The 22,493-nt window shown below is 47.6% G+C and overlaps 1 protein-coding gene across 3 annotated transcripts in view; it reads left to right on the plus strand.

The window, feature by feature from the left end:
* Positions 1 to 22,493, plus strand: part of DPY19L4 (dpy-19 like 4) — a 617,659-nt gene that overhangs the window by 377,235 nt on the left and 217,931 nt on the right. For all 3 annotated transcript variants that reach the window (XR_015309916.1, XR_015309917.1, XM_086966015.1), the window contains exon 16: positions 760 to 842. Coding sequence is in view for 1 of the 3 variants with exons in the window: in XM_086966015.1 (XP_086822141.1) it covers positions 760 to 842 (83 nt within the window). In the remaining 2 variants the exon portion in view is untranslated. The remainder of the gene's footprint in view (positions 1 to 759; positions 843 to 22,493) is intronic.

Genomic DNA, 22,493 nt, shown 5'->3' on the forward strand with positions numbered 1-22,493 from the left:
ATGTCACTTTTATTTCTTTGTTTGGTTTTTATGTTTATAAAAAAGCGTTTTATATATCATGAACATATTGTGGGATGACTTAAATAAAGATGCCTATAATCTCTTTTTTCCGAGTACAGGAGGAAATAATATAGCTGCAGTTTTGGCCCAACACATGCTTCCTACTCAGAATTCTACCCCTCTTTGTGTTCGGAGTACCACTCCCCTGGCACATTTAGAATGTGATGGTTAATACACCTGCCCTCCTTCACTTTTGAAGTAATTTATGAACCTTGTCTCTACCATTTAGCCTTGGTCCAGTTGCATAGTGTTGTGTAGATTTCTGTAAAAGCTGTGCAATGACCTTTAGGTATTTTTCCTGCTTAATTTACAATTTGTTCCTAGAAGTAAAACACTTTGAAAATATGGTTTTCGTTTTAAACGATTGCTTTTCTACAAATAAAAAAAACAAATTCAATGTTCTTTGCTAACCTTGTGTGGTGTCCCCTGTTCCCATTTCTGTATAATCATTCCATCTACTTGTTACCATTAGTCTGTTTTTGATGATTTCTCAGCAAACTGCTGTATCTGAGTAGTTGCAGTAGTGTGTACAATATCTTCTCCAATGAAAGGTTGTTTGGTACAGTTGATATATTGATGTATGATCATACCTTTTTTTTGCCTGCATCCTGACTACTTGTGTTTTCCGTAAATTTGTGTGTTTTGAGCTATGGATTATACCTGTTAAGTCTGCATTAAAAATCTTTATTCCCTGTTTAGTTTACTCCTAAAGTGCAACTGGAATTTCCACAAGAAGAGGACTTCTATAAACCTGATACTATTGAACTTATGAACTGGATACAGTAAGTGCCGACTGCATGGCAATGTCATGTTTTTTCTGCCCTTTGACAATTATGAGTGTATTTATTTCCTTTAGAATCTTAGTAAGTGTACAAAAGTGTTCTTTACACATGGCTCAAAGTACCTGCCAGATGCTGCGTCACTTTTAAAGTGAGTTTTGCAAGCTGTGTTCATTTGCTATGAGGTCTGGGATGGTCACTGGCAATTGTTGTCACTGGTAGTGTGTGACTTTACCCCCATGGTGGTCTGAAGCTGAGCCTGAGAGTGTGTGCTGCCAGTGCAGACTTAGGCCACTGGGCCAGTGCACAATAGCATACAAGGAGGCCGTTTAGGCACCATGCATCCAGCACTAGGACGGGTCTGTGAGAAATGCAGGGGGGTTTTGGTTTGCTAGCTAGACTCACTGCTCTACCAACCCTGGGGTGGCGAGGCGGTGTTAGTGCCTGAATCCTGTGGCCCTTTCCTCCCGCAGAGCCTTGTCAGCTGCAAGAGGAGGCAAGGCTGAGGCACAGTGATGTTGTTTGTTGTCTTGGCCGGTCCGTGGCAGCACCTGGAGGTCACCTTCGTGACATCACCAGTGAGCCTCATGGTGTGCATGAACGCATGCAGTCCCCTTGTCAAATATTTTTCATTTGGACTGTGTTGTGCTGCGCGCAGGAGGAACTAAAGTGCATTTGTCCTGTAAGATAAGCACTGGGACCAATTACTGTCTACCACTGGCAAAAATTATATGCTTCATATACTCTTAGCTGAGATAACCTGTTGCTTCAGCACCTGTTATTAATCTCTTCGAATAAGTGTTCTCTAGACCTTTACTTGCAAAGATGGTCACTTGTGCATGTGAAGAAAGTGACATTTTTTCCAGAAACTGAACTAGCTACTTATTTGATCAACGGATTTCCGAGTCTTTTACAAACTAGTACGAGATAAATAACATGCAGGCATTTGCCTCCGTTTTTTAGTTTCAGCTTTTGTTTTGTGCTGGCCCTCCAAATGTCTCTAGCTCTTGCTGGCATTATAATATATTGAGGTTGTGGGCTCCACTTAACAGCCAACTGCTGAAGACACTCACTGATTTTTTGCTTCTGTGTGACTTAGGTCATCTCAACCATTGGATATTCGAAGGTTTGATTTCACATGCCTTGCTGCTCACCAAACAGTCACCACTCCTTCATCTTCCACCAAAATATTTGCTCTCTCTGCGTGTGGTAGTTTAGAGTAATCTTCAAGAGTGGTCACACCAGATGAATTGCATAATGTTTGCCTGTACCCTCTAGTAATTCTGACAGAAGCACTGGGTATGGTCCTCAAAGATATTTGTAAGTCTGTTTCCTCCTACAAATTGATTAGATTTAAAATGTTTATTGCAATTACTAAAATCTCTTACCCTAGTAAATCCTTCAAGCCAGTGCATTATCTGCCATGTTAAGTGCAATTTGCATTGCTAAATCAATAAGAATGTGATAGTTATGAATGTAAGTATATGTTTGTGGCATGTGATTATACTGAAGTCGGTAACAAACATGTGGACTTCTGGAAATGGTAGTCCCTCACACGGACTACAAAAGAAAGACATTATAGGTGTCAAATTGAGGCCAGCTGTACTCTGTCAAGTGGGAGGAGCCAATGAAGTTAAAGAGAGGGCGAAACCCAAATCCGACTGTTTATGGCATCTGAAGAAGACGGAGAGTCGAAATGCATCATGCCGAAAATACTTACATTAAACACGATCTTCCATTGAATCTCCGCTGTATCCTTTCGGTATCTTGTAAAGGAGTTGCCGTTTCTTTTATGTCTTTGCATGCAAGCCAGTAACATGCGAAAGGACCCACTCTCAAGAGTCAGAGGGATTTCTGGCGAAGTTGTTGTTTGCTGAAGGACTGTTGTTACCTTGGACCGCCTCGGAAAACCAACCCAGCTTGTGGTTTTTGCCAGGAGCAACCCGGATTTGACAGGGGAACACAGACACTGTGCTGTTGTTCCGTGACCCTGCTGGGAGCAGTAAAGAGGCAGAGTGTTTGAGGACCTGAGGGAGACCTGTTTAACATCATATCGGAAAAATTGGGTTATCAACATAAACCCCAAAAGGCAAGAACAGAACTACCATGAAACAAGGGCCCCACTGAAGTCTGTAACAAACATGTGGACTTCTGGGAATGGTAGTCCCTCACATCGGACTACAAAAGAAAGACATTATAAAGTTCTTATTTTGGAATGCAAGGCAGGCCGAACAGGAATCCTCACATTGGTCAGGTGACAAACTGAGGTTGCAGACTTTGTGGAGGATGGATCTCAGATATTTGGCCCGACAACTAGGTCAGAATCGGAATGGAGACCTTTCCATCAAAGGAACATTCTCGACCCGATTGGTTGGGAGTCGATTGTGTTGGGTCCAGCACGGAGTCAAAGGTATGTGACGTTGAAAAACCTACGAGAAACACTTAATTGTAAATACTGACAAGAGGAGAGATCCAGTTGGCCCGGTGAGAGCACCATGAGGCGTTGAACTGGAGCTGTGGACGAGACGTCTGAACCGGATGGCAGAGAAAAATAATCTCACCATGGAGCGATGCCCATGGGCAATACCACTAATAGGTGGAGTTACTAGACCTTGTGACCCGAAAAGACTCCCTTTGAAGAAAAACAAGTGGTACACATCCGAGCCCAACACTAGATGGTGGAAGTATGCATAGAATGTGAATCTTCAGCACTATATGCCAGAAAAAGATGCTTGCAGGGTAAGTACAATTTTCCTTTTTGCACAGCTAAGTGATTAATGTACAAAAACATTTGTGAATTGGGCCCAGAGTTGAGCATCATTTTGTAGTCTTATTCTTCCACCTGGAGTCATGCACGTGAACAACTGATTCAGATTAATGCAGTTTTTTGATTGAAGGTCCATTGAGCCTGATTCAGATAACCTTTTGTGCAGTCATTTGAGATTTAGAATTTGTGGAATTTTCCATCCTCAAATCTTACTTGTCTTATTCGAGTAGTCTGGAATCATCTCAAATTGTATGACAAAAGATACGGTGCTTAGATTTTCACCTCGTTCTAGGATCTTGGTGAAATAGACCAACAAGGGAGAGGATTCTAGAAATACGTAGGCCTTCAGTGGTTCGAGTGTCATGTGAGACTTACCTTGGTACAAGAGAGCTTGTCCTGAGCCACAGTCATACCTTCCTCATTAGAACTCCCAGAGTGGGTGAATTACCATTCTGGTGACAGGGTGTGTAAAAGAAAAAAAGTTCTCCTATTGTTGCACGAAGTGTGGAATGAGAGAATGATTAGTACCCTTAGCATAAGAAAACCCCAGGCCACCATACGTGACGGAGAGAGACCACACTTGGCGTGCCGTGACACAGCAGTGGGAAATGTGAATATAAAGCAAAACTTGCAATATATTCATTTTCTGAGCAGCCATATGGTCGCTTCTTCTAGCATTTGAAGAATCTTCCTAATATATTGCTTTACTATAATGGGAAGCATATGCTTTTGAGTAAAATGTTCTCTTGTGAATCTAAGACATCACACACTTTGATGTTACCCACAAAAAAGCCCTTACTACACTGCAGTGATTCTTTGTAAGACCCAGCATAGCCTGTTTTGTATACAACAGATCCAGCAGCTCCAAACAGAAGTATACTATACATCCACCCCTCATGAACCTCCGTCCCTGGAGTCCCTGAAGGTTCAAGCTGTATGGGTGATGCCACAGACCTCATGTGCCCAACCTCTTCAAAAGAAATAAAATAAAATGATTGAAAACCAGTCCCATCAAAGCCAACAGATTTCGCTTGAATGTGTTAATGCATACAAACATACTATGCACAGATGTGCACAGACTATTGTGATGTGTCTGTGCAACATACCTCGTTCTGTACCTTCTATGCCTCAACCATATTTTTTATCCCCAAACTTGCAGTGCTGCATGACACCAGCACAGCACACTATGCATATAAAAATGCAGCAGCTCTGCAAAAATATAAATGTGGCACAGACATAGGGAGACTCAGAAAGTGACTGGCAAAGCCTTCAGGTTAAGATTTCCCTTGTGAAGTACAGGTTGGGGCAGCTAGTTTGTTTTAGTCTTCTGACTGAAGCTATTGCAGACAAACAGTTGAAGTCAAAACTAAAAAAGTAGGTGGACTGCCAATTTCGAAGAAAACATTTTAAGGACAATCCATGTTCCCTCATAAGTTAGTATAGTCGGGCTTAGAATTGTTGTGGCACACCTTGTGGGTATACTTGTGTTTTTTAACATAATAACTTGTTTTTATATAACTCTTGCTGCCATAGGTTTGACCTTACATAGTTCTTGGCTCTCAAGCTGGTCAGCAGTTGCTTGAAAACCGTGGGGCCTACATGCCTCGGTAGAAAGTATCCTTATTAACAGCCACTTGTGATACTTCTTGTAGTAATAAACACAATAAGGCATCACAGATAACCAGTGTTGGGTGTGTCGCCTGTTCACAGCTTTTATGTTGTGACTTAGCTGTGTGGAGAGGGAAAGCAAATAGGCTAAGTAGGCCCCAATAAAGTAAGGATGACTTCTACCTTATCTACTTATAAAACTCCACACAGGTCCTTATCAGCCTATTACTGCTGCACTTCCCATGGCCATCTGATCCTACAGCAGACAACTGAAGTCTGCCACACCCTAGTTCTGTTCAAATTTGCGTTGTGTGATTGCCGTGCGGACCGCTGCTACCGGCGAACTGCTTTTAAAATTATCATTTTAACTTTTAGGACTTGTGTTTTTTTAATTGAAACCAGTCTTGGCCTCCTTGCATTAGCGGGCGGACCCCTTAAGCTTTGCTCAGCACAACCCCTCGGCATTAGCCTATCTCGTCGGGAGGGGAAGTAGTCGGAGGCGGGCCCGGGTACAAATGCTCGCCGCAGCGCGAGAGCGGGCAATTTGAGTTCTGTGATTGCAGCGCGGACCGCTGCTGCCTGCACTCTGTTTTTAAAATTGTTATTTTAACTGTTAGGACTTGTGTTTTTTTAAATTTAAACCAGTCTCGGCCCACCCGCATTAGGGGGCGGACCCCTTAAGCTCTGCTCAGCACAACCCCTCGGCATTAGCCTATCTCGCCGCGAGGGGGAGGAGTCAGAGGCGGGCCTGGGTATAAATGCGCGCTGCAGCGTGGGACCGCCGGCGGCGTGCCAATGGCAAGCCCGTCTGCGCCCGTCCGCCCCCTGACTGGCCCAGGGTCCATGCACCATGGCCAATTTTTTTAATACTCCTCTGAGGAACTTAGAACAATGGCCTAGCCGGCCTTCCCCCTTGATCCCTCTACCCACAAGCGCATCAGATTCAATGGCATCTCTCAATCAAGGAGATCCCTTGTAGACCTACCATCTCCCACCCCTTACTGCTTTCAGGCTCCCGGCCCTACCAAAGTAAAAAACACTGTCCAACGTATTTTCTATCTTAATAACCACTCCATGATTAAACACCAGCTGGACATTTTTGTTGTTACTTATGTCAGAAAAATCAGACGTTTTTCTGGTAACGGAAACCTGGCTAAGCCACGATTCAACCCCGGACATACTAGCAGTGCTACCTCAGGACTATTACATACTGCATGCAAATCGGCTTCCAGGTAAGATGGGTTGCGGAGTTGCTGCGATCATCCATAAAGACCACAATTTCACTACTATCACCCCCCCTTAGTTTCCCGGCGGTGGAGAGTATTGCCATTGAAATGGAATCCAGTACAGGCCCCCACAGCACATGCCCTTATTCCCTCTCTCTCTAAGTGAACAAATGGCTAATCTGGCCATGAACTACGCTAACATACCACTTATAGGCGATATGAATACTGGTCTACGGACGCCCTTGGTGGGCTGCATGCCACAGAATGATCTGATTTACTTTCCAACCTTAACTTTACTCAGCACGTATCCTCTGCCACCATATCAAGGGGCACACTCTGGACCAAATTTGGTCCACCAATCGGTGCCCATGATCTTACCATGCATATGGTCAGACCCCGAAATTAACTCCACGGAAGAGAACATTTCTGCCTGGCATCTAGCATAACACACATGCCCCACTTACGAAACTCAACTGTGCCCGCCGAGCTGACGCCCAGAAATGGTTCTCTGTTGAGCTAAAAAAGCAAAACCTAGCACTCTGCCAAAAAGAAAGGAGATAGAGACCGAGATACTCCCTCGAAGAAAAACTCTAGTACTCAAAGGCTCGCAAAGAGTATAAAAACGCCATAAAGGCTGCCAAGGCCACCTACTTCTCTGCCAGAATCCTGAGCTCCCATAACAGGTCGAAGGAAATTTTTATGATAGTCAAAAACCTATGTAATGCTGAGAGAATCCTCCCTAAACAGACGCCTACCCAAGATTTATGCTGCTCCCTAAAATCCTATTTCGTGGCAAAATCTCGAACATTAAAGCTAGCATCCCCACTCCCGGACATACAGAGCTTCCCCGACACGACAATAACCAATACAGCCACCTTAGACCACTTCCCTGCTATACGCCCACAGGACTTCCTAGATTTGCTGTCCCAAGTCAAATCTGGCTCCCCCGGAGACTGTTGCCCCCCTTACATTCTAAAGGACACCTTCTCTGCCCTGCCACATACCATGCTGCCCTTTCTAAATGAGTCTCTTTCGCAGGGCAGGGTTCCCAACGCATTCAAGAATGTGATAGTGGTCCCTCTCCTAAAGAAACCAGGGGCCAACCCCTGAACCTATCTAACTATCGCCCCATCTCCCTGCTTCCCTTCTTGGCCAAAATCTTGGAGGCTCATGTCGCTAGGTGTCTATTTAATTTCATTGAACATTCTGAACACCTAGGTCCTTACCAAGCAGGCTTCCGCCCGATCACTCCACTGAGTCAGTAATTCTCACGGTATTGGACACCCTACGAGCGAATGCAGACAAGGGCATCCCTCAGGTCTTGGTGCTCCTGGATCTGTTGGCTGCTTTTGACACGGTCGACCAAAAAATCCTGATGCACCGTGTCAGGCAGGCCGGCATACACGTATCAGCCTTTAACTGGCTCAAGTCCTTCCTCGAGGACCGCACCCAAGCGGTACGCCTTGCCCCTTTTACTGCCCCCAAGATCGCTACTACGTGCGGGTTCCCACAGGGATTGTCGCTGTCTCCTCTTCTGTTCAATCTCTACCTCCTGCGCTTGATTCACTCTCTAAGGAACAGGAAGGTAAGTACATTTAATTACGCTGATGACCTTCAGCTTGTTTTTATGATCGACAACTCCCCTGACTCAATCCAGGAATTTCAAACCACCATGCTCGATATCTAGCTTTGGATGGACCTCAGCCATCTCAAATATAACCTGGGCAAGACTGAACTAGTCCTGCCCGAGAAAGGTCAGATCTTCTGGGGCCCACACTTCTGGCCGACTGAACTTGGACCTCCCCCTGCCGTCCTCCCTCGTGAAAAGTCTAGGGGTCACCATAAATGCTGATCTCTCCCTCAGAGCCCAAGTCTGGGCAGTGGTCTCGACCTGCTTTTACCTGTTGCGCGAAATCAGGAAGATCAGCCACCTGCTCGCTAACTCAGCTCTCACACAGGTAGTGATTGGCCTGGTACTCTCTCATCTTGACTTCTCTAACTATATCTACCTCTGCCTGCCACTGTTTCTACTTAAACGTCTCCAGCTGGTACAGAACCAAGCTGCGAGACTAATCCATAAACAACCAAGATGGCAATCTGCCAGACCCTTATTATTAAAACTTCATTGGCTCCCTATCGCCCAACGCGCAGCCTTAAAAACAGGGTACCTAATCTTTAAGGCCCTTCACTGCCGGAGCCCTAACTTCATCAGCTGCATGATATCGAGGCATATACCCCCCGCAACCTGCGCCGAGCCCACCTCCAGCTGCTAACTACCCCTGCCTTCAAGCTTAAACTCCAGGGAGGGTGTAGGTCCTCCTATCTGGCCCCTAAACTATGGAACTCCCTACCACCAGTAATTTGGTTCTTGGGGTTCAGAAAAATGTTCAAGACATAGCTGTTTGAGCAGGCTCATGCGTAAATCCGTCTCTGCCTTGACACTGCCCAAATTAAGCGCCATGAAACCTCTCGGTGTACGTGCACTATAGAAATCCTTGTTAACATATCATAACATAACAAAGAGATGTGGACCGAGAGTAATGCCGAACCCACTTCACTACTTTGGGGCCTATGGTCTTCACCCTAATCGTTTTGGACCATCATCTCTCCCCCCACAAAGTCTGTGGTCATATGGCTCTTGTATGGAAGCTGCAAACCCTTTAGTTCCTGCTTAGCTGTAATGGGCCTGACTTGTGCAGCACGAAACACTAGCACTATTCCTCTGCACCCCAGATGCATCTCCTGTAGGCTCCTTGAACATCACTGACTGCATGAATCATCTAATTGCTGCTGCTTGCTATTCTTCGTGCAAACTTCTTCACTTCAGACACATTGCAAAGGATCCTGGAATATGTCCACGAGGCATGTTTACCTCTCCTCGAGTTTAGACTCAGATTACATTGAGCATTATTACTGTGCAGTTTCACTGCTGGAACAAGTCAGCCGTTGGCTGCAAGCCACTTGCCTCTCTTAAAATCATTGCAATTTTTAACTTTATTAGTTTAATAATGAATTATGGTCACTCCTGATAAACAATAGATTTTGTAAAAAAGGATTTTCTAAATGCATTGAGTGTAGAAATTTGAGGGTTAACACCAGTGATGTAACAATGTTAGTAAAAAAAAATATAAATGAAGGCGTGGCCCCTTGATTGTAAAGTAGCAATCCCTGGCGAATGATAAAAATCAAGTGTAATAAAAATTGTTTATCTTATAATTTTCTGTCATTTTATAAATGTAATTGTTATTATTTTATGGTTGGCTATGTTATGTCAAGTTTGAGTGCCTCTCCTCATAGGGCGGGGAGGGGTTAGTCAAAGTGCCAGTTCCTCAGATTCTTGCAGGCCTCAAGAAGTAAGGAGGAGGCTCTGATGTCAAATGGGAGATTTAGGAGTGGTGTATGAGAAAGCTCAACCTCCAGCTATATTTCTTTGAAAGCGTGGGATTGTGTGCGAGTAGCAGATGACTGAGTGGAGGCATCTGACTGGCTGGTGGAAGGACATGTAATTGTTCAGGTAGGCTGGGCCTGTCTTGTGCAACGCTTTGAATGCGTGGGTGAGGAGTTTGAATTGAACATGTTGGTGTATTAGGAGCCAGAGAGTTCCCGGAGGTGTGGCGTGAGGTGTGTACTGCGATAAAGGTTGAGAATGTGCATTTTTGGATGCTTTGCAATCTTCTGGTGAGTTGCTCAGTGATTACGGCATATCGGGAGTTTCTCTAGTCCATTCTTTTGGTGATGAGGGCACGTGGGCGATGGGTCTTCTGGTTTTTCTTGGGAGTCGTTTGAAGATGATCTTCAGCACCCTCTGCGTGAGGAAGCAGGATACTGTGACAGCGTTGACGTGTGCAGACATGTTCATTTGTTGTCAGTGATAATCCTGGAATTCCTGTCATGGGAGCTCAGGGTGGGTGTTGGTCCGAGGTTGGCCAGTCACCAAGTGGAGTCCCTGGATGAGATGCTTTTTCCTGAAGATCACCAGTACTGTCTTGTTTGTGTTGAACTTCAGACAGATTTCATCCAGGTGGCGACCTTGGTTATGCAGGTGGTTATTTTATTCCTCATGCTGGGGGTTTTGTCTAAAAAGGGACAATATGAGCTGCATGTCGTCTGCATATGAGATTGAATTGATGTCATGGCCATGGATGATGTTGCCAGTGGAGTCATGGATGCTTTTAAGAGGGTGAGGATGAGGAATAACCTTTCAGCACTCCACAGATGAGGTTACGTCCTACTGAGGTATTGGATACTAGGCTGATGATTGTGTGCTTTCCATCAAGAAAAAACAGATCCAGCTGAGGGCACGTCCTTGAATTCTGATCTCATATAGATATCTGATGAGGATGGGGTGAGATACTGTGTTGAAAACCACTACGACGGGTCACCAGGCGCTTTACAAATCGCTAAAATAAAAATAAATAAGACGTCTAGTAGGAAGGTTCTCTCTAAGCTGGGCAACCAGAAATCCTCCCTAACCCTGCACCTCATGGCTCTAATCCCTAGATGCCCTTTGTCGGCCAAATCCAAGATTTTCTTGAGCATGCATTCTAGAACCATCAATGAATGCAGAATTCCACCAACCATAGATAGCTCCTCGCCAACCCTCTTGTAAGGAATTAACACTGAGGTCACAACCATATTTTTGGTCCAACCCTCATCCAGAAAGTGTGCTACTGACTTGATTTCATAGTCGTCAGACACAGCTTCCATCCGTTCTTGCTCAGAAATTGAACCTTTGACAGTATCTTCCACGGAGCCCAATGCACATACCATTTCCAGATCGTCCATGGTCGCATTGCTTCCACTTTTCATCAAGAGTAGCTGTTATCACTAGGGATTGGGGCCACCCGCTTCGTAGTCTTAACACTCCAAGGAAACTAAAAAAAAAAAACCTCTAAAGGGGATAGGTGAAGGCGGGAGTATTTTATTGTAACCACCAAGGAGATGTCTGTAGATTGGGTTTGGAGTCTGTCTGTTATTCGAAGATCAAGGGTGGATAGGGGAACAAAAAGTCTGGCTGGGCGTTGGGGCAGGTGATAATTAAATAAAAAGAAACAGTCCACAGTCACTGCTATTGGTCCTTTGCGTCTGGTTTATCTGCTTTTTGTTGAGTTTCTTCTGGGTTTTCTTCGGGGTATCAGAGAGGAGCGGTATCCAGCAGGAAGTAGCAGGAAAACAAACAAAGAATATCGAATCCGCCTTGCTGACAGACATTAAAATAAAATAGGGAATAGTGCTCCCGTCACCTTTGTGCTCCTAATGTGTGGTGGCTAGGTGAAAGGGGGTTTGCTTTGGTGGTTTCAGGGGATGTGACCCTTAATCCCCGCCCACCAACCCCTTAAAGAAAAAAACCCGGCCCTGGTCACTTGCCTGGACCCACGACCCTCTTGGGCCGTGGCGGTAGGAGTCACAGCCTCTCCTTCCACCGTGGGAGTGCTGGACTCGGTCGCTTTGCTCCCAGAGCGGTCATCAAAATGCTGCTGCTCTTCTTCCTCTTTGTTCGTCTCCTCTTCTGCTCCTCTCGCCTTTGCCTCTTTCCTTACCTCCGCTCCTTCTTCTCTCTTCTCTACGTCTTCCTTGCTCTCCTCGGCGTCCTCCTCACCCTCCTCCGCGTCTTCCAGGCTGATCGTCCTGTGTTCCGCCTTTTTCTTTCCCAGGGTCTCCCTTGGACGTCTCTGATTGAATTGGACTCCCTGACGTCATTGACGTCTTCTAGAGCGCTGTCTTGGTTTCTGCCTGACCACATCGCGGCCGCCTAGTAACTTTCTCTCCGAAATGTCCGCACTTCCGATGCGCCCACTGAGCATTTCCAGCCACATCAGAATCTGGGTTTGCTGAAGCCACGATTGGGCCTGCTTAATCTATGGGAGGCAACTGATCATACAGAGACCGAACAGCAGTTTGTAACATTAGTTTTCACATTATTTAAGAGGGAAATTGCTAGGGGATGGGGTGGAGTACGGCCGCCTGCAGTGGCGGTTTGGCAGAGGGAGCTAGATAGGTGCATGATAGCTGAGAAAGAAGTGTTTGATGCGAGGGGATGCGCAAAGAAGTGGGACAGGAAATGGTCCAATGGACTACTGTGTGCATGGGCATCCTCTCCATCTTCAGATTGTTTTTTTCCGCCATTGGGTTCGGATGTACTTTCTTGACTCAAGTTCGGAATCAGTATAAAGCACTTTTCGCAAGGCCAAAAGGCCTTCGGTGCGTCGGTATTGTCTCTCGTTCGGTGCCTGTACCTCATCCAGTTCTTTGAACAGGACGTCGAAGGCCGTTTGCCTTTTCGGCACCAAAGGCCCCGACTACGACGACAATGGAACAGAGCCCGTTCAAGAGATGCCCCGTCTGCAACTCCAAATACCCTCACATTGATGTGCACCCAGTGTGCAATAAATGTTTGTCCCCAGACCACGACTAGGCCAGCTGTATGGCCTGTTCCAAGTTCCGGTCAAAGAAGACGCTTCGACTTCGACACGCCGCACGACAGTCGGCGCAGAAAACGGCGCCTGACCCGGAGAACATCTTCGAGGCCAATGACGATGAAGGCGTCGATGAAGAGGATCCTGACCAGCAGTCGGACCCTGCGTCGAGCAAGACTCTAACTTCGGTGTGGATGACGATGAAGACTACGTCCATGAAGAAGACGTCGTCGAGGTAGGAGACGACGCAGAGGCCATCGGAGCCGTCGATGACGACTCAAGCGATGAGCAAGGCCCACCCGCAGTCGCGGGCCTAATACTGACACTGTACTGTCTACGGCTCAGGTCGAGGCATCGCCGGAAGGCCTTAGCCAAGATCTTAATCCACATTCTATAGCCCCGTGTCAAGGCCCGGCTAAGAATACTTCTAAGGAGCCATCGGTCAATCCAACAAAATCGAAACCGAAACCTACAGATGCAAACACGAAACCAAAACTATTGAAGACAGTCCTCGGATCGACGGCCTCGGATTCGTCGGCTCCGATCAAGTCTAAAAGTGTCATCAACACTTCAAGGCCACAAGGGGGCGTCGGCCCGAAGAGCGGGGCGCCAAAAGCCAGTCTCTACGGTCAAGCACGTCGCTTTGACGCTGTCGACGTCGACGTCCAAACATGGCGACACTGGCAAGGGACTCCAGGCTAAAAATGACTGTTGAACCGAAGCTTACAGCCTCCAAGCCAATATTAAGCAAGGCCTTCGAGTCGAAGACCAAACCCGACCCGAAAGAGCATATCGCGTCGAAGCCAAAGGCCGGACCTGCTGCGCACCATGAGCTCGAGTCGACGCAAGGCCGCAAGCAAGCTGGTGATCCAACGAAGTCGGTCAGATCGAAGACAACGCCAATCTCAAAGAAGGTCGGTTTGTCTCCAGTGCTTCCTCCACCAATTAAATACGGACTGCCCCCGACCGCTCGACCCAAGGCGTTCGAGCCACAAAAGAGCACCGAGACGTCCAAGAAGGTGTCAGTACTTTCCAGGTCTCAGTCCATTCAGGAGGAGGTGGTGTTCCAGGCACCCTCGTATGACAATCATTCGAAGCTGTTCATTGACTCGGATTCTGGCAGGCTCACCATTCACAAACGGAAAATCGCTCCAGAACATCCTTTGGAGTCATACAAAATCCCTCTCAAAAGGAAAAGGGATTCTGCCACCTCACCTGTTCTCTTTGAACCTGTGGAGTCATATGCACAACACTATGCCTATTCTCCCACACGCACCAATGAGGATGTGGGGGAGGGGTACAATGAGGATGAATTTACTTATCCTGCTAACACAGATCAAGAGGAACCTCAACCCTGAACTGACCATGTTGACCCTGATGAGCCACACACCACGCCTGATACTCAGTCCTATAATGTCAAGACCTCGCCTACTGAAGACATGGTAGCGTTTAACGCATTGATTGAAAGGGCGGCCAATAACCATGACGTGGAAATGCACGCTGACCCAATGGAGGAAGACTTTCTGTTCGATACTTTCTCCACCTCAGAAAGATCAGTAAAGACATTGCCTATGCTAAAGGGTGTCCTTAAACATGCTACTGACATCTTCAAGACGACCACAAGGGCAAGGGTTGTAAACCAAAGGATTGAGAGGAAATACCGCCCTGCGCCTGTAGACCCTACGTATATCAAGGGCCAGCTCCCGTTGGACTCGCTAGTGGTGGCTAATGCTCGCAAGAGAGCAAACTCTCAAACAAGTGGTGATGCTCCTCCTCCGGACAAAGAATCCAAAATCTTGGAAGCTTCTGGCAAACGTGTAGCGGCTCAAGCAGCTAATATTTGGAGGATCGCAAATACACAGGCCCTATTAGCCAGATATGATAGGGCTCACTACGACACGTTAGAGCAGCTAATGCAACACCTGCCTGATGTTTATAAGGAGGGAGCAGAAATGCTGATACAGGAAGGAAAGTTGATTTCAAATGTATCCATCAAGTGTGCACTCGATGCAGCAGACACAGCAGCTAGGGCCATCAACACTAGTGTAGTGCTGGCTCCGCATCTCTGGTTTTAAACCAGAGATCCAAACAACCTTGCTCAATCAGCCACTTAACCCTGACTTTCTTTTTGGTCCTGATGTAGACACAACCCTTGAAAAGATTAAGAAAGACACTGAGACAGCAAAATCCATGGGGGCTCTGCAGTCACAACAGTTCAGGGGCGGTTTCTTTCGTCGCTCTGGTAACAGGGGAGCCTCTAGAGGTCAAGCATCGCAGCAGGCCCAATACAACAAGGGGAGCACGCAGACCACCTATAACAAGAACAACAGGGGTGGATATCGTGGGAACAGCACCAAAGGCAGAAGACGTGGAAATAATAATGCCAGATCCTCCGCCACCAATAAACAGTGACGCCTTGTCACTGCCCCCCAGACCATATAACACCGGTCGGGGGAAGACTCCAGCAGTTCCTGCCAGTCTGGGAAGGCATTACCACAGACAGGTGGGTGAGACAACTTATCCAATACGGCTATTGTCTGGAACTAACCTCCACTCCTCCCAACATACCCCCAAGGCACCGTCATATGTCCGCAGAGCACATGCACTTATTGCAGCAAGAAGTAATCTGCATGCTGCAAAAAGGGGCCATAGAACTTGTGCCTTTAGAACAGCAAGGTACGGGGGTGTACTTACTGTACTACTTAATCCCAAAAAAGGACAGTTTTCTGAGGCCCATTCTAGACCTCAGACCCCTGAACCAGTACATCTTGTCAGAACACTTTCACATGCTAACTTTACAGCAAGTTCTACCATTGCTCAGTCAGGGGGATTTCCTGGCAACCCTAGACCTAAAGGATGCATATTTCCACATTCCCATTCACCCAGGTCACAGGAAGTATCTCAGGTTCACCGTCAACAACCAGCATTACCAGTTCAAGGTCCTGCCTTTCTGGGTCACTACTGCCCCCAGGGTGTTCACCAAGTGCTTAGCGACGGTGGCTGCGCACCTTCGGAGACAACACATCCATGTCTATCCTTACCTGGACGACTGGCTTGTCCAAGCAAAGTCAGCCCAGCAATGTGCCAGCCACATGTCCCTTACAATTCACCTCCTACACAGTCTAGGATTTTCACTGAATTACCCAAAATCTCACCTTCAGCCCGCACATGTACAACAGTACCTAGGTGCGACAATAAACACTATGACAGCAACAGGGCAGCCGAACTCTGCCAGAGTCAACAGCATGCAATTGCTAATTCAGAAATTCAGGCCCCAACACTCGCTCCCAGCGCAGGTATTCATGCAGCTGATAGGTATGATGGCCTCCTGCATCTTCATAGTCCCACACGCGAGGCTGCACATGCGTCCTCTCCAAGAGTGCTTAGCATGACAGTGGAACCAGGCTCATGGACATCTAAAAGACCTAGTGTTGGTGACTGGTCGTGCATACAACTCTCTGCATTGGTGGAACACACAAAACCTTTGCGGGGGACGACCGTTCCAAGAGCCTGTACCACAAATAGTGCTGACAACGGACGCATCTCTCCAGGGCTGGGGAGCGCATGTCCTCCATTATACAGTGCAGGGACTATGGACGACGCAGCAGCAGAAGATGCACATCAACCTTCTGGAACTGATGGCAATCTTCATGGCGATGAAGGCGTTCAAATTGTATTTGTGCAACAAAGTCGTGCTGATTCGGACGGACAACATGACTGCCATGTATTACATCCAGAAGCAGGAAGGGACACACTCCACAATTGTCACATCTTGCCCAAAGCATGTGGAAGTGGGCCATTCAAAGAAACCTGTTCCTCATGGCGGAACACCTCCCAGGCAAGAACAACCAGATGGCTGACCTGCTCAGCTTGCACAGCCATCAGATGCACGAGTGGGAGATACACCCCTCGGTGCTCCAACCATATTTCCAGCAGTGGGGTCATCCAGAGATCGACCTATTCGCCACACAGGAAAACGCAAAATGCCAAACCTTCGCCGCCAGGTTCCCTCACCGCAGTCTCAGGGCAATGCGATATGGATGAACTGGTCAGGCAGATTTGCGTACGCTTTTCCTCCAGCACCGCTCATACCGCTAGTGGCACGCAAACTGCGGCAGCACTCCATGACGCTCATCCTGGTTGCTCCAACGTGGGCAAGGCAGGCCTGCTAGACCACTTTCCTGGAACTTTCGGTGGTGCCTCACCAACGGCTGCGCCTCACGCCCAGTCTCCTCACTCAGAGCCATGGAGACATTCAGCACCCAGATCCACAACAGTTGAGCCTTGTAATATGGCTCCTGAGGTCATAGAGTTTGGCTATCTCAACCTGCCCCCCTGACTGTATGAACATCATCAAAGAAACGAGGCGACCTACAACTAGGGCATGCTATGCGGCCAAATAGAAGCGATTTGTCATTTACTGTTCCAATAATGACATTAATCCGCTGGATGCGTCCATGCAAAACATCATATGTTATTTGTTGCATCTATACAGATGCAATCTGGCATATAGTTCCATCAGGATACATCTAGCCGCCATGGCAGCATATCTTAAAAACAGGCAGCATCTTTCCCTTTTCAGGGTGCCTGCCATTAAAGCTTTTATGGAAGGACTCAAAAGAGTGATCCCTCCCAGGCACCCTCCTTCACCTGTCTGGAATCTAAACATAGTTCTCACCAGACTAATGGGACCACCCTTTGAACCTCTTCACTCTTGTGAGATACAGTTTCTTACATGAAAAGTGGCTTTTCTGGTAGCCATCACATCGCTAAGAAGAGTTAGTGAGCTTCAAGCCCTAACTATTCAAGAGCCTTTCATACAGATTCATGCTAATAGGGTGGTGCTACGTACCAACCCTAAATTCATGCCTAAGGTGGTGTCCCAGTTCCACATTAATCAAACCATAGAACTGCCAGTCTTCTTTCCCAATCCAGATTCTGTGGCAGACCGAGCACTGCACACCTTAGATGTTAAAAGAGCTCTCCTATATTACATCGACAGGACAAAAGATTTTAGAAAGACTAAACAACTGTTTGTTGCCTTCTCTCCACAACACAAAGGCAACCCCATTTCCAAATCGGGTATAGCCAGATGGATTGTTAAGTGCACACAAATCTGTTATCAAAAAGCTAAATGCACATTAACAGTTCCCCCAAGAGCGCATTCCACACACAAGTTAGGGGCATCCATGGCTTTCCTAGGTAACATTCCCCTAGAGGATATATGTAGAGCAGCCACATGGACCACCATACATACATTTACCAAACACTACTGCGTAGATGTGCACTCCAAACAGCAAGCTGCTGTAGGACAGGCTGTTCTCAAAACCCTTTTTCAGACTGCTGCAGCTGGCACCGGCAACCACCGCTAAGGAGGTAACTGCTATTTATTCTATGCACAGATATGAATTCAGCAGCCCACATGCCTCGAACGGAATATGCTACTTACCAGTATGCATCTGTTCTTGGCATGTAGGGCTGCTGACATTCATATCGCCCGCTCTCCTCCCCGGTGCCTGTCGCAGCTGTAGCACTCAGAATCATTCTCAGGCATGGTCATCACTTACTGTATCACACTCCATCTCTGCCACAATGGCGAAAAACAATCTGAAGATGGAGAGGATGCCCCTGTGCACTGTAGTCCAGGGGAGGAGCCACCTAACTCGTGATACTTCGAAGACTCTTCCAGGACAACAATGTGCAATCATCCGGACCCAACACTAGGCGGCGATCTATGCACAGATATGAATGTCAGCAGCTCTACAGGCCAAGAACAGATGCATACTGGTAAGTAACATATTCCTTTTCAGGACGCTCTACCAGATGTGGACGCTACAGTAATCAAGTAAACTGAGTAAGTAAGGTGTAAACAGGCGAGCGGAGAAGACCCCCTAACCACTCAACAGTATGTTATCAGGGCTAACATACAAATCAAATACTACAGTGATGCCTATGCACACAAAAACAGAAATCTTTCACAGTTGTGTACAGTTATGACACACAATTTGGGAAAGGCCAAAGTCAACAGATTAACACGCAAAATCTTTAATGCAGAGGTGCTTTGAGAAGGTTTACTAGTTCCACAACCAGCCGACACGTGTTTCGTCGCGTAGGAACAGTGTCTTCGCGACTCCTCAGGGCTGCGTTATAGGTAAACTTGCCAACAGGTCGCTCTACCGGTGATATTTCTGACCCGGCAGGGCCCGTGATCATGTGGAATAGTGTCTTCAATGTGCGTTAATCCACTAAAGAGAAATGCTCCTTCCAAGAATCTAGTCGGCTCCAATGTAAAATTACGTCTAGGTGTCTGTTCACGCAAGGTAAGCTCCGGTCAGGTAAGGGTGAGCTTGAATCCCGGGAGAGGGTTCAAAAAGGGCTTCCACTAGCGCTAGTAAGCAGCAAGTGGTCCCGGTATATGTTTGTCAGGAATCCCTCGTCGAGTGCTCCCGGGTCGCCGTGTTCCAAGTATAGGACTATACTTACCTGACCAGAGCTTACCTTGCATGAACAGACGCCTAGACGTAATTTTACATTGGAGCTGACTAAATGCTTGGAAGGAGCATTTCTCTTTACTGGATTAACGCACATTGAAGACACTATTCCACATGGTCACGGGCCCTGCCGGGTCGGAAATATCACCGGTAGAGCGACCTATTGGCAAGTTTACCTATAACGCAGCCCTGAAGAGTCGCGAAGACACTGTTCCTACGCGACGAAACACGTGTCGGCTGGTTGTGGAACTAGTAAAACTTCTCAAAGCACCTCTGCATTAAATATTTTGCGTGTTATTCTGTTGACTTTGGCCTTTCCCAAATTGTGTGTCACCCCGCCTGCGACCTCAGGGCATAAAGGAGAGGTTTGCAACTACCCCTAGGCATAACCATCCTATCCACCCTGCAGGCAAGTTCACTACTGTCTGTATATAACCAGTCATTTATCACCAGGAGCTGTGAGGCCCAATAATATAACGTGACATCCGGGAGCGCCAGACCTTCATTGTGCACTCCCCTTTGAAGCTTGTGCAGCGCAATTCTCGGGGACCCTCCCTCCCACAACAAGGTTTGCACCGCCTGTGCTATTCATTTGAAAGCGCCTGGGGGGACAGGGTATGGTGTATTCTGTAAAATGTTGATGAGTCTCTGTAGTATAAGCATTTTAAATAATGCCGCCCTGCCCATGAGGCAAAGCGGAAGGGTACGCCAGTGACTCACGACCGCACACAGGTGACTCAGTTGGGGCTTGAGCTTTCTATCAAGAAACACCTTCTTGTCTCGCTTGATGTAAACGCCTAAGTATTTATGTGAGAAGGTGGCCTGATATGCAGTGGTCACTATTCTAGTGAACACTATGTATCAGTCCAGCAACCCTTATTGATGATTGGTTGTAAGTCAACCTTATAGACCAGCTATCCTAGTAGCGTGGATACGAGCAGTCTAAGGCTAAAGACTCGAGAGGGCGTGTTAAGCCAGCTGTTTACCACACATATACCCCTTGAATACCAAGTGAAAGGACACCACACAAGTGTTATGAAAATAAACAGTTATTTATTAAGAATCACAACAGCCCTGTACTCTTTATGAGGACAGGGTACTAAGCACAAACCAAAACTCTTACAAAAATACTTAAGTTAGCACAGTATATACAAATGCCCGAGGGGCACGGAAAACCATATACTCTGAAAGTGGAATGCGAAATTACTAGCAGGTAAGTACAGTACTAATAGACTTTGGAATCGCTAGGACTTGACTATAGAATCGTTAGATTACTTCTAGGAGACCCAGGGGACTCGGGTGCAGTGTGTGCACTCTCACGCGAGATGCGGGACAAAGTCTAAGGTAGCTAGAAATTGCAAAGTTAGTGTTCTCGGGCGAACCCGACCTGGTAGGGAGAAAACGAAAGTGGATCCTGACCCTTGGATAGTGAGGCTATGCTGGGGCACCGAAATGCCGAAGTTACCTAGCCCAGGGGCTGCAGCTGCATAGGACTCAAAAGACGTCGGGAATCCTCGTTGCCGGACCAGGAGCCTGGAAGAAAGAAGTTGCTGGCAGGCGACCAGTGAAGAAAGTTCGATGGATCCAAGCCTGGATCGAAGGAAGATGACACCTGAAAGCAGAGGGGACCAAGTTCGAGACTACTAGCCAGTAGTCAGTGGGCACCAGGAGGGCACCGGATGGTAGCCACCTCGACTAGGTGAGTGGGTGACGCTGTGCTCGAAGATCTCACGGACCAGGAGGCGTTGTCGGCGACCAGGAAGGAGGATCGAGCTGTCCCACGAAGATAGAAGCTGTCGGCGTCGCTGGACCCAGGATTGGGCAACAAAGCCTTGGCAAATTCAAGCCCACGCGGTGAACCTAAAATGGCGTCTGGAGTGGACCAGGAGGGTCCGGGGTGCCTCTCTTGAAGAAGGAAGCAAGGGCCAGTCTGGAGCAACCAGACCAGCAGCAGTGATGTCGTCGGGCGTCGTGAAGAAGGCCACAAGCCAGCCGGCTAGTAGCCACACAGCGCGGTGAGCACGCAAAAGCAGAAGGGCCCCACGCAGATCGTGGAGATGCTGGAGGGCTGATCTTCGGTGCTGGAGCTGCTCAGGGTTGGGGCTTCTCGGACCCCAAAGCACTCACCAGTGGAGCACACGGTGGGCTTGTTGCAAAGAAGTCGTGCAGTCTTGACGATCGTCGGTCCCTCGAGGTCTCGTCGCACTCACAGTTCTCAGCTTTGCTGTAGAGGTGAGTAGAGGTCAGAGGTGCCAGGGAAGCCGGGTCTCGTCGAGCTGGGTCATCGGATTCGTGAAGAAGGACTTGCAGCAGACCGCAGTGTTCTTAGGATGGTGCCCGCTTGATGCAGGGTGACTACTCCTTAGCCACAAGGGAGAATCTTGAAGAAGAAATCTTGAAGTCCTTTCGAAGAAAGTCGTGTCTTGATTCCAAAGATGATCTAATTTGAACAGGGGGCCCGCTCCTATCTTTATACTAAAAAAGGGGGCTGACCCGGTGACTAGGTCCTGCCTATGGGTGGGACTAGGAGGGGGGTGGTTACACCCCTCTGCCATGCCGGACTTTCCCCAGGCCAGGGGCTGGTGTGCCCCTGGAACTGGTTCTGACCGGCCTATGCGTAGTGAGCACCGGGGTGCCACTCAGCAGTCACCTTTCTGAAAAGCCCTGCCTACCCAGGATACACAAAACCATGTCTGGGACGGTGCTAGCACCGCCCCTGACAGGAAACCCTTTGTCCAGGCTCCCCTCGCTGGAAGGACTCCCAGCTGCAGGGGGTCAGACTCGTGTCTGTGGTGGCAGCATCCATTTTGTGGAGCTGAGGCTTCGCTTAACTTTAACCGGGGTTCACAGTTACATACATGTCGTGTCCCTCTAGAAGGGTGGAATGCTAACCCCGTCGCCAGAATTGGCGAGGGGTTAGTATTCCAATTCGTATGACACCTTACTCGACATGTTTTGATAAAGCAATACCAAAGATAGCATTTAACCGCGAGGATTATAATGCACTTAAGAGTATATGGTATGCGATATCATGGAACAGCTATTAGGACTTGATTCCGCAAGCTGCAGACAGGCTCAGCTCATGCCAGAGCACCATCTCACACGATTCTAAGCACTCTGCCTTCAGGATTGTTAAGGCCTGCCAT

This window comes from Lissotriton vulgaris, chromosome 4_1 (genome assembly GCF_964263255.1).
Source record: "Lissotriton vulgaris chromosome 4_1, aLisVul1.2, whole genome shotgun sequence".
Taxonomy (NCBI): domain Eukaryota; kingdom Metazoa; phylum Chordata; class Amphibia; order Caudata; family Salamandridae; genus Lissotriton; species Lissotriton vulgaris.